The sequence below is a fragment of the Pipistrellus kuhlii genome, unplaced genomic scaffold (genome assembly GCF_014108245.1).
Source record: "Pipistrellus kuhlii isolate mPipKuh1 unplaced genomic scaffold, mPipKuh1.p scaffold_m20_p_1, whole genome shotgun sequence".
Lineage (NCBI taxonomy): Eukaryota > Metazoa > Chordata > Mammalia > Chiroptera > Vespertilionidae > Pipistrellus > Pipistrellus kuhlii.
The window spans coordinates 49,849,763-49,862,190 of NW_023425404.1; the positions used below are offsets into that span (position 1 = coordinate 49,849,763).

The 12,428-nt window shown below is 38.8% G+C and overlaps 1 protein-coding gene and 1 pseudogene across 5 annotated transcripts in view; one reads left to right on the forward strand and one right to left on the reverse strand.

Annotated features, from left to right (window-relative positions):
• SPG11 (SPG11 vesicle trafficking associated, spatacsin) overlaps positions 1 to 12,428 on the forward strand; it is a 98,882-nt gene that overhangs the window by 1,883 nt on the left and 84,571 nt on the right. For all 5 annotated transcript variants that reach the window (XR_006741929.1, XM_036443534.2, XM_045583092.1 and 2 more), the window contains exons 2-4: positions 1,207 to 1,391; positions 2,397 to 2,621; positions 4,427 to 4,628. Coding sequence is in view for 4 of the 5 variants with exons in the window: in XM_036443534.2 (XP_036299427.1) it covers positions 1,207 to 1,391; positions 2,397 to 2,621; positions 4,427 to 4,628 (612 nt within the window). In the remaining variant the exon portion in view is untranslated. The remainder of the gene's footprint in view (positions 1 to 1,206; positions 1,392 to 2,396; positions 2,622 to 4,426; positions 4,629 to 12,428) is intronic.
• LOC118702195 lies at positions 9,968 to 12,173 on the reverse strand (annotated as a pseudogene).

Here is a 12,428-nt window from a genome sequence, read left to right on the forward strand (position 1 = left end):
GAGCCCTTAAGGAGGTAATTAAGGTTAAAGGAGGTCATGAAATTTTATAGCATTCTATATGGAATCCTATAAGAGACTCCAGAGATCTCTCTTTCCAAGCACATGGAGTAATAGCCATGTGAGGATGCAGCTAGAAAGTGGCCGTTTTCTTCTTGAAAACCAGAAAACTTTGCTCATGATTCTCTTAAGACACATTTTAATTTTTGATAATCCTCACATGAGGATATTTTTTTTTCCATTGCTTTTCAGAGAGTGAAAGGGTAGTAGAGAGAGAGACATCAATGTGAGAGACACATGGACAGGTTGCCTCCCTCTTACGCCCCAAGTGGGGACGGGGAGCAAACCAGCAACTAAGGTATATGCCCTTGACTGGAATTGAACCTGAGACCCCTCAGTGCAAGGTTGGTTGCTCTAACCACTGAGCAACCCACCAGTGCTAAATGTAATTTGATTTGAATATTTAACTTGAAGCTATAGCATCATTAGTCTCTTTCCATCCTTGTTAGCCAGTGTTCTTATGTTGACATTGCTCTGCTTTACAAATTCTGTAACTGTTCTGTCCAGCATGGTAGTGATTAGCTAGCTATATGTGACTTAAAAATTTAAATTCATTTCCACAGTTTCATTATTCATGTTTCAACTGCTCAGCCATATGTGGCCATTGGCTACTGCATTGAACAGTGCTGATATATAGAACACTTCTATCATCACAGAGTTCTTTTGGACAGAACTATTCTGGAGTCTTAAGATCTATTAATACAAGTAATCATTCTCTTTTTTTAAAGTTGAAAGCATTTAAGTTAGTAACACTTATTTTGTTAATTGTGAGCACCACCTCACTTAAATAATATACTTACTTGGTTGTTGAAATTTACCCTTGATCATAACAGTTCTTTTAAATATATTATCAGTCAGGATTTAGGATTAAGAAATAAAAGCAGACATAATTTCTTGCTCCATGCTCCCTTTTCACCACCTACTTCTATATTCTTGTGCTGATGTGAAGGGGAAGAAGTAGGAAGGGAAAGGGGGAAGAGGTAGGAAGTCCTAATGCAGTTTACTTTCTCTTAAATTGGATGTAGAATTAATGCTACCAGGTGAACTAAAGAACTTTTCTCTATTCATTGTGCTCTTCCAATCTCACGATTATGGGTAAATATTATTATAGATAGAGAATATAAAAAATAATGTAAACTTTTTCCTTAGGTTTGTGTGGGAGGATTCTCATAACAGCAGCACACCAACAGACAAGCCCAGACTGCTCGCTCTTAGTGAAAATTATGATTTGCTCATCTATGAATTTAATTTGAAAGGTGGAAGATGTGATGGAACCATTTTGTATAACTGTAGTGAGGAGATGTTGCAAAAGCTTATTGAAGATCAAAATGTCAGTAAGTATTTACGGTGGTCTTTCAACATTTTTAAATTGTGACATTACTATGTAATTTTGTATATTTCAGGGAAGATTCTTATATATGTGAAATCAGGGTGGAGACCTGCCTTTCCAACACTAGCCACTAGCCACTTGGGGTTCTTGAGAACTTGTCCTTTCAGTGTCAAATACATACCAAATTTTGGAGACTTAGTACAAGAACGTAAAATATCTCTTAATAGGTTTTTGTATTATATGTTGAAATATTTTTGGTATAATGAGTTACTAGTAAGTAATATACATTAAAATTTCACTCCCCCCCCCCCCACCATGCAGCTACTACTAAAAAGTGTAAAATTACGTATGGCTTGCATTTGTGGCTGACAATATATTTCTGTTGGATAGTGCTGAATTAACACTGGTTACAGAGCTCTTTACTGTGTTCCATTCTGAGAGTTGCAGGGAGCAGAAATCAAAGCACTTGGGTTTCTATTTTTAAGGTAGCATATTTGCAATCCTTGACTTTTAAGATTTCTTTTTCAAAAATATGTCTTTATTGATTTTAGAGGAAGGGAGAGGGATAGAAAGATAGAAACATCGATGAGAGAGAAACATCTTGGGATTGAGGCCACAAGCCAGGCATGTGCCCTGATCGGGAATGGAATCAGTGACCTCTTGGTTCATGGGTTGACGCTCAACCATTGAGGCACATGGGCCCAGCCCTCCTGTGATTGTTCTTGTGGGGTCTCTTGAGTAGTAAGTAGGCTTTTTGAATTTTTTGGTGTGTTGTCAGACTGGCCATAACACAAGGAACAAGAGACATTAGACCATCTTTCTTCACCCCCTTACCGACCTTTCAATATCTACTTGCTTAGGTAGATGTGAATAATAACTGCCTAGAGTTGGATTGAGTTAAGTGGTATGTTTTTTGTTTTACCTGTTTGTGTTATATTGTACAAAATCAAATTTACTCATTGTAACAATGTGACCAATGAGTTTGAAATACTATTTTTTTGTTTCATAGGTATTTCCTTATTATCTTTGAGAATTCTGTCATTCCACAATAACACATCATTATTGTTCATCAACAAATGTATCATCCTACACATCATGTTTCCTGAAAGAGATGCTGAGATTAGAGTACTCAACTATTTCACATTACCCTTGCCTATACAGGCTGTGGACAGTATTATTGACATGCAACTCTGCAGAGGAATTCTTTTTGTTTTGAGTGCTTTAGGCTGGATCTGTATCCTTGGTGGCAAAAATGTTGATGTGCAGGGGAGGTGAATACTTAGAAAGAACCTTTTTAGGCTTTTAGTTTTAAGGAATTTGAGTGTAGGTTGATGGTTATTTTTTTAGTAAAAAAAACTTTTCAGGGAAAAAGATCTTCATGAACTTAATTATATTGATTCATATTCCATTCAAATACTTTTGATTGTATACATATATGTTTTTTCATAGTCATAATCATCTTGTCTAACTTGTGTTCTTTTTAAATTGTGTATACTCTGCATTACCGATTTATTCAAATATGATTATTAAATATCTGTTATGTTCTTATTCCAGGAAGTTTTTTTTTGTTTGTTTTTTTAAATATATTTTATTGTTTTTCCACAGAGAGGAAGGGAGAGGGATAGAGAACCAGAAACATTGATGAGAGAGAAACATCCATCAACTGCCTCCTGCACACCCCCCACTGGGGATGTGCCTGCAACCAATGTACATGCCCTTGACGAGAATCGAACCTGGGACTCTTCAGTCCACAGACCGATGCTCTATCCACTGAGCCAAACCGGCTAGAGCCCAGGAAAGTTTTAAATGCTCACTTATGATATGATATATCCACTCATCACAAGTAATGATTTCATCATATTATTGAGTAATATGATTTGTTTAATCACTTTTTTAAAAAAAATATGGGTTTTTTATCTTTAGCAGAACCATAGATCATCAGCAAAATTATTTCAAAGGCTTAAAAAAATGACCTATTATGTGATTTTGGAAACTCATTTTATAAATTAAAGGAATAGGTGTTTGTGTGTGTTTTTAGATATATTAGCCTCTATCAAAACTTTTATACAAATGTCAAATTATTGGATTAACTTCATTTTTGTTGCCAGATTATAGAACTCCACTGTTCAACATAGTGCTAGGCATATGTGGCTTTTGAACACTTGAAATTGGCTAGTATGATTGAGGAACTAAATTTTTAATTGTATTTAATTATTTTATTTAAAAGCTAGTGCTTGGTTCAGCTGTTTGAGAACTCTTAAGTATGTTTGGAACATAATTGAGATCAGGTATTTTCAGTGAAAATTTAGTGTCCGAATTAAGATATACTATAAGTGTAAAATACCAGATTTCTTTTTTTTTTTTTAATATATTTTTATTGATTTTTTACAGAGAGGAAGGGAGAGAGATATAGAGCTAGAAACATCAATAAGAGAGAAACACTGAACAGCCGCCTCCTGCACACCCCTCATCGGGTATGTGCCCGCAACCAACGTACATGCCCCTGACTGGAATCGAACCTGGGACTTTTCAGTCCACAGACCGATGCTCTACCACTGAGCCAAACCAGTTTCGGCAAAATACCAGATTTCTAACATTTATACGGAAAAAAGGATGTAAAATATATCAAATTTTTTTACTTATTATGTGGTGAGATGATATTTTGGATATATTGAGTTAATATATTGGATATATTATTAACATTAGGAACACAGATTTCTTTTTACTTTTTAAATAAGGTTACTAGAAAATTTACATTGGCAAATGTGGTTTGCATATATTACTCGTGGACAATACTGTTGTAGAACACTAGTGGAAAATATTACCAGTGTCTCAGCGACTGGCTCAGAGTGGGCATTCAGCAAGTATTATTGAATGGACTCTTAGGTTGTTTATTGGGCTACCAACTTCATCTGGTTTCTATAATATAATAGGGGCAGATTCACTGTCCTTATACTTACAAGATTGGATCTCTAGCCATCCTGTAGTAAATGATTAGACATACTTAAAACTGTGATTTTCTTTAACTTTAACTCAAAGACATTTTCGACATTGTGGGTGGTACACATGTAGCTCACGTGGATTTAGCACTTCACCAAGAAGATATATGTGATGAGCAGCAACAGGAGCCAGCCAAGATTTCTTCCTTTACTTCTCTGAAAGTGTCTCAAGACCTAGATGTTGTTGTGATTGTCAGCTCCTCCAACTCGGCAATTGCTCTTAACTTAAACTTGTATTTCAGGTATGTAGATTGCTGTAATCTCTAATTTGAGGTAAATAATTTGAGCCATAAGAGGTTAAAAATGTATTTATTAACTTTTCCTTAATAGTAGTTTTCTTCCTCTGCACACTACTGTGGATTAAGCCTGTAACCTGGGCCTGTGCCCCGAATGGGAATCAAACTGACCTCCTGGTTCATAGGTCGATGCTCAACACTGAGGCACTTTAGCCAGGCCACTGATTATCTTTTAAATTCACGCACATTGAAATGGGATTAATTAGAAGAAATAATTTAAAATTGCTATTTGCCCTTTCTCTATAATAGAAGTACCAGAGATTAAAGAAAATTAGTAAAACGTATATAAAAAGCTTCCTCCTGTCAGAGTCTGGGACCCGCCACGGGACCCAGAGTCAAGTCTCTGTCCACCCACATGCATCTCAAAATTGCATGAGACCCAGACCAGGCCAGCCCCACCCTTGTCAAGCCCTGCTGGGCAGGGGGAGTAGCCTCAGGTGGGGGGCATGGTCTGAGGTCTCCCATTGAACCCCACCAAGCCAGGGGTTGGGGGGCCACAGCCTCAGGTCCCCCATCAAACCCTGCTGGGTGGTGGATGTGGCCGGAGTTCCCCTGACCCAGCACTGGAGGTGCACCTTGAGATCCCCTGCCAAGCCTCACTGGGTGGGGGACATAGCCTGCGGTCCTCTGTCAAGCCCTACTGGGTGGGGGATGCGGCCTGAGGTCCCCTGTCAAGACCCACAGGGGCTGGGGAGGTGTGGCCTCAGGTCCCTGCTGATTGCTTGTTAAGGCTCCTCATGGGAACTTGGCCTCAGTTGTGGGTGCAGCCACCTTTGTGATGGAGTGATGATCAATTTGCATATTACCTCTATTATATAGGATTTCTGGATGTATATAAACTCTTCATTTTTATTTATGTTATTATATATGGCTTATGTCATTATATAAATGAAAAATAATCGAGCACAATTTTAAAAGCCCTTGGCTATTATACATTGTTTATTTCCCTCTTGCCTCACATTAGAGTAGAAGAGGAATGGGATTTCCCCTGTGTTAGAACTCTTAACGTGGCTCAGCATCCTGGCTTCCTTGGGGATTACTTTCCTCTTAAAGTAGTTTGACAGGATACAGTAAGCTAACTTTCTCCACCTGAGGATTTCCTCAGCTGTTTTCCTTGGAGAAGCCACACTTTTGGCTGTCTAAATACATTAGTAAAAATTGAGTTCTTATTTGTGTTGTTTCTTGGTTTAGGTAGTATTCTAGTTGCTTCTGATTTTATAATGTTTGAGAGGGGTGAGTGTGTGTGCATGTGTGCTCACACAAACACAGAGTAGCCTATATATTGTAACTTGCTTATCTAAAAGTCAGCCGTCCACAATTAGGACTTTGAGTATTTAGGACCATTCAAAATCATTTAGGTTTTTTGTTTCTAACTTATTCTGAATGAGAACAAATCCTTATAATTGTAATGTACCTTGATGGTTGTTTTAAAAAATATATTTTATTGATTTTTTACAGTGAGGAAAGAGAGGGAGAGAGAGTTAGAAACATCAATGAGAGAGAAACATGAATCAGCTGCCTCCTGCACACTCCCTACTGGGGATGTGCCCACAACCAAGGTGCACGCCCTTGACTGAAATCGAACCTGGGACCCTGGAGTCCACGGGTTGCTCTAGGCACTGAGCCAAACCGGTTAGGGCTTGATGGGTTTTATTGCTTATTGGATCACAAAAAAAATGATTAATTCATTTTTACATACATAACAGAACTTCTCATCACTGTGATTTATTATATATATATTTTTAAATCTTTGAATAGGGATTATAAGCATATTCCCAGACTGTGTGCTTGTTAATCAATAGGTCATTTTTACTTACTAAACCACACCTGCATGTGTAGTTACCTCCTGATCATCAGTAAGAACAATTTGATGGGTAGAGGGAAGGAAGCATACTCAGCTACTCTGGTCCTTGAGTGTAGGGTTCTGTTCCTCTGGCAGTACTCTGAGAGAACTCTGAAGAAGGTACCAGGCACATTCCTTTGAACAAATTTCCTTGAACTCAGCCATGTAAGAGCTACTTTTATTGTTTCCTGCAGTACATTTAGGAATCTGTTCTGTCCAGCTAAATAAGTGATTTCTGTTTATTAATTACTAGAGGCCCTGTGCACGAAATTGTGCATGGGTGGGATCCCTCTGCTTGGCCGGTGATGGAGCCAGTTGGGGTGGGACTGCAGGAGGTTGGCTGTGGGAGTGCACTGACCACAGATGGCAGCTCCTGCATTGAGTCTCTGCCCCTTGGTGGTCAGTGCATGTCATAACTAACAGTCAACTGGATGTTTGGTTGACTGGTTGTAACAGTTGCTTAGGCTTTTTTTAAATACATATATTTTATTGATTTTGTACAGAGAGAAAGGGAGAGAGACAGAGAGTTAGAAAAATCGATGAGAGAGAGTCATCGATCAGCCGCCTCCTGCACACCCCCCACCGGGGATATGCCCGCAACCAAGGCACATGCCCTTGACCGGAATCGAACCTGGGACTCTTCAGTCCCCAAGCCGACGCTCTATCCATTGAGCCAAACCAGTCTCGGCTAGGCTTTTTTTATATAGTAGATAGATAGATAGATAGATTTATATAAATGCTCTTTAATTAGTATAATTTATTTGGAGTTTACTGCTTGTTTTATTTTGTAAGTGTGCTTTGAAATCTCAAAGTGTTTCTGTCTTTCCTGTCTCATGGCTCTAGTTCTTCTTTCCCCTGATATGGAATATAGTTCCTCCTTTTCATTTTCTTAAGTCCTGTTCAACCTTTGATATCCACCTCTTTCATGAAGCCTTTTCTCCCCCCCCCCCCCCCCCCCCCAATTTGGATGCCTTTATTATTATTTTTTTATTTTTTCTAATTTTATTGATTATAGTATCACATAATTGTCCTCATCCCCGTTCCCATCCCAAACCCCTCCCTACATGTGCCCCCACCCCCTGTTGTTCATGGCCACTGGTTAGGCCCATATGCGTGCGCACAAGTCCTTTGGTTGGTCTCTCCCCCTTACCCCCACCCTCCCCTACTTTCCCTCTGAGGTTTGAGAGTCTGATCGCTGCTTCTCTTTCTCTGGGTCTGTTTTTGTTCATCAGTTTATGTTGTTCATTATTTCCTCTAGATGTGTGAGATCATGTGACCCAAGAAAAACCCTTGTAAGAACCTAAACTGAGACAAGCCATAATGATTATGCTGAGAGGCAAATGAATCAGTCTGTAGTGAGTTCTTTTCTGGGCCAACAGTTCTTTTGAGTCCCAATTTCAATGTCAAATAGTTCCTTATGTGTACATTTCAGCCATGATATTTTCGATCTGGTTGGTGGACAAATGGTGGTGATGCAGGGCCAACCATCTCCGCTTTGGTCCTGGGCATCCTTCAGCAACACGCAGCTGCTGTCTGCTGGTATGGCGAGGCGTCATCAGCATCTTCCATAGCTGAATTGTTTCTCTTCTGTCTTCATGGCTGTAGCACTTCTGTCTATTCCATTCCTCTCTGTTATAGGAATCCAGATGATCTCAGAGTTGTTTTCTGAAAATATACAAACATATTCTCGACCAAAAGTTAATAAAGGGATATTTTCTATAAATTTGACTTGAGATCCTTTTTCATTTTCCCCCCGCCAAATGATTTTCCTCTTGCTTGTTTTGACACCATGTGTGTATTTCATGGGTATCTTGCTGTTAGCGTTTCGAATGAAGGTTAATTTTCTAAAGTGCAAATTTTTAGATATAAATTACTCGCAGGATATTTTTCCTTACATGGTATTCTTCCACTGTCACCCCCTTTTAAATTTAAATAATCGGAGACTTTATAATGGAAATTTTATAATGTAGTCTAAATAGCTTTTACATTTTAATTATTTGTGCTAAACTATGACTGCTTTAGGTTCATAACATGTTATGCAATTTTACCATGAGACACTCTGCCAATAAGAATTTTTGTTAAAACTTTAGGAATAGCTTTTTCTTTTTTTCTTTTTTTAAAATATATTTTATTGATTTTTTACAGAGAGGAAGGGAGAGAAATAGAGAGCTAGAAACATCAATGAGAGAGAAACATCAACCAGCTGCCTCTTGCACACCCCCCCCTACCGGGGATGTGCCCGCAACCAAGGTACCGTATTTTTCGGACCATAAGACGCTCCGGACCATAAGACGCACCAGTTTTTAGAGAAGGGAAATGAAGAAAAAAGGATTCTGAAACAAATAGTGTCCTAAAATATTTTATGTGCATTAAAACCCAACATCACAGTCATAAACACATGTAATCAACCCTGTAAAGTAAACAGCAGCATTTAGAACCATTTTAGAGCCGGGCAAGCACACAGAGACCACACAGAGCCGGGCAAGTAAAAAAACTTTTTTTTTAAAGTATATGTGTAGGCTATATTTGGACCATAAGACGCAGGGACTTTTCCCCCCCACACTTCTGGGGGGAAAAAAGTGCGTCTTATGGTCCGAAAAATACGGTACATACCCTTGACTGGAATCAAACCTGGTACTTTTCAGTTCGCAGACCAACACTCTATCATTGAGCCAAACCGGTTTTGGCAGGAACAGCTTTTTCTTAATAAAAATCATTTCCTCTTGTAATTTTATACTCATTTTATAATTTTCCTCTTTGAGCTTCTATTTTGAACTACCATCTGGCACTTACTTGTATAGTATTGTATTATTTCCTAATGTTTTTATGCTTCCAATAGAGCTTGTAAGTTCCTTGAGAACCCAAACTCATGCTTTGTTCTCTCAGTGACCTTTTCTTCCAATTTTCCTTAGCTGTCCACTCTCATAGTCATACCTGGGCTTTGCCATTATTTGGAACTGGCCTTCCTTCACATCACTATTCTACACATCTCACTCATTGACCACACTTACCAAATTTTCCAGCTCACTTACTCAGGTACTCCCACTTCATCTGTCATCTGACCTCATTGGAATTTCCAATTCATTTACCTTCCATCTTCCAGCCCACTCCTGTCTTCACTTCCCTATTTTTCAGCAGAAGTCCTGTGATACAGTATTTAAGTAATTTCCCCCCCCCCCCACCCTAAACTCTTGTTCTTGCCCTATGGTAGCACTCAGTCTGACAAAATCTTTTTTTTTTTTTACTCTACCTTTGTAGTCCCTGCACCTGAGCAACTAAGCACTTGTGTGAAAATCACAAAGAAAAATTGATACCATTGTAAGTTCACATTCAGGACTTTCAACTGGTCTCTCAATATTACCTAGAAATTTTGCAATGATTTTTTTGTGAGCCCATTTTGTTTTTGTTTCAACTAAGTTCTTTTAAATATCTTTTTCCCCCCCTAATAAAAACAGTTGTATTTACTTAGAAGCATTCAGAATGTCAACAAAACCTGCAACTGTTTTTTTTTTTTTCAATTACAGAGTGGTATTCAATTAACAGAACAACAGTTATTTCGTATAAGCTGGATCAGAGACAACTGAAGATGAAAAAACTACCATCCCCATATATAACTAATTTGTGCTGTGCACCAACAAGAACCTGCTTTAAATTTCCATGCCAATTTACAACCCGCATACTGTACCTACCAGGCTATTGAAAATACCACCACAGCTTTCTAAAGACACATTTGGTAGTGTGTTAACTATACAAAAATGACACTGTACAGTTTAGAAACAAATCTTACACAGCCTTACATTTCAATTTTTTTTTTCTTTAAAAAGAGTTAGTTATGTACAAGGGGGTTAAATGCTTTATAGACAAGAGGAAAAAACTACGTTAGAACCAAATTATTAGTTATCATCATCTACTTCATCATCATCTTCCTCCTCCACTTCCTCCTCATCTTCCTCGTCTTCTTTCTCTTCCTTCTTTTTCTTGCTTGTTTCAGCCTTGACAACTCTCTTTTTGGCAGCATCAGGCTTTTCTTTAGCTCGGTAGGCAGCAAAAACTCTCTTTTTGGCAGCATCAGGCTTTCCTTTAGCTCGGTAGGCAGCAATCTCCTTTCCATATTTATCTTTCAGCTTAGCAGCCTTCTTTTCATGAGGCTGCTTGTCATCTGCAGCAGTGTGATTCCACATCTCTCCCAGCTTCTTTGCAACATCACTAATGGGTGGGCCAGGATGCTCTCCTTTGATTTTGGGTGATACTCAGAACAAAACAAGAAAAAGGCCAAAGGAGGCCTCTTAGGTGCATTGGGATCCTTGAATTTATTTTTTGTTTCCCCTTTAGGAGGAATATAAGTTTTCATTTCTCTCTCATAACGAGCCTTGGCCACCTCTGCTATGTCTTCAAATTTTCCTTTCTCCTTAGCAGACATGGTCTTCCACCTCTCTGAGCACTTCTTAGAAAACTGAGAAGACTGAAGCATCTGGGTGAGCATCTGGGTGCTTCTTCTTGTGTTTCTTCCGGCAAGTTTGCACAAAGAAAGCATACTATGACATTTTGCTTCTCGGCTTCTTAGGATCCCTTTGCTCATATTTAATTACTTTCCCTCAGCGAGCACGCAGTCACCCTGTGCCCGGCCGGCTCGTGCTTGCCCGGGCGCTGTCTCTATGGAGCTCAATGCACTGCAATGGCTATCCAAAAATCTTAATTGTTGTAAGTATTACATAAGTCTCCTTTTTCTTCCCATTGACCCTTTCACTCTCCCCCCCCTTCAGGCCTTCACCCACCCTATTGTCTGTGTCCACAGGTTATGCATATATGCATAAAGTTCTTTGGTAGGTCTCTTCCCTCTCCCAGATTCCACAGTCTATTCTGTGCTTCTATGTCTTGTGAGCCCTTTTTTAAATTTAATTTAATTTTATTTTATTTTTAAAAATATATTTTATTGATTTTTTACAGAGAGGAAGAGAGAAGGATAGAGTTAGAAACATCAGTCAGCTGCCTCCTGCACGCCCCCTACAGGGGATGTGCCCAAAACCAAGGTATTATACATGCCCTTGAGCAGAATCAAACCCAAGACTCTTCAATCCAAAGGCTGATGCTCTATCCACTGAGCCAAATTGGTTTCGGCATGAGCCCATTTTTTGCAACAGTGTTTTTATGTTTCCATTTTCTTCAAACCTTCTACTCATTTATTTATTCCCAGCTCTTCTTGGGTGACTGCTTCCTGCTTTATAAAGGAGTAGATCCCATTAAATTTCTTCACATTAAATTACAAACCCAATTTCCTTTACCCATCTTATCTGTCTTCCCTCCTATTACAATGGAAGGATTTTCACCTCCTATGAAAGCCCATCTCTCTGTGTGCTCTGGATTTCACTACTTCCCTCCTCAGGGACCGTTTTCCATTTGCTTTCTTTTTTATATTTCCAACCTCTCTTTCCCCCGTTTAACCTCTTAAGTATTACATCCACATCCAGATAATCACAAGGTCCTAGCCATTCTATTGTTATAAATGTTTCTTAAATCTGTTCACTTAAAAAAAAAAAATCTGTTCACTTAACTCCTCTGTCATCATACCACTATCATCACTTAACCTGAAATAGCTTAAGAGCTTTGAATTGGTCTCCTTGTATCTGTTCTTACCTCCTCAGATCCATCCTCTATAGCACAATCAGTGATGATGTTAAAATCTTATAAGAGGTATAGCCAGGTATTAACATCTGGGGACAGGGTATATACCTTCTCCATGTATCCCCCCCCCCCCCCCCCTCCACTATCACCCTTCCTTCTATAACTTACTTTCATCATCTCCTTGACAAATCCATGTCTATAATACCTTCAAATTGTTGAAAGGGTTAATAGTTAGTAATTTAACTAAGTGCCTGGGGTTTAAATGCATTCGTTTTTCAACC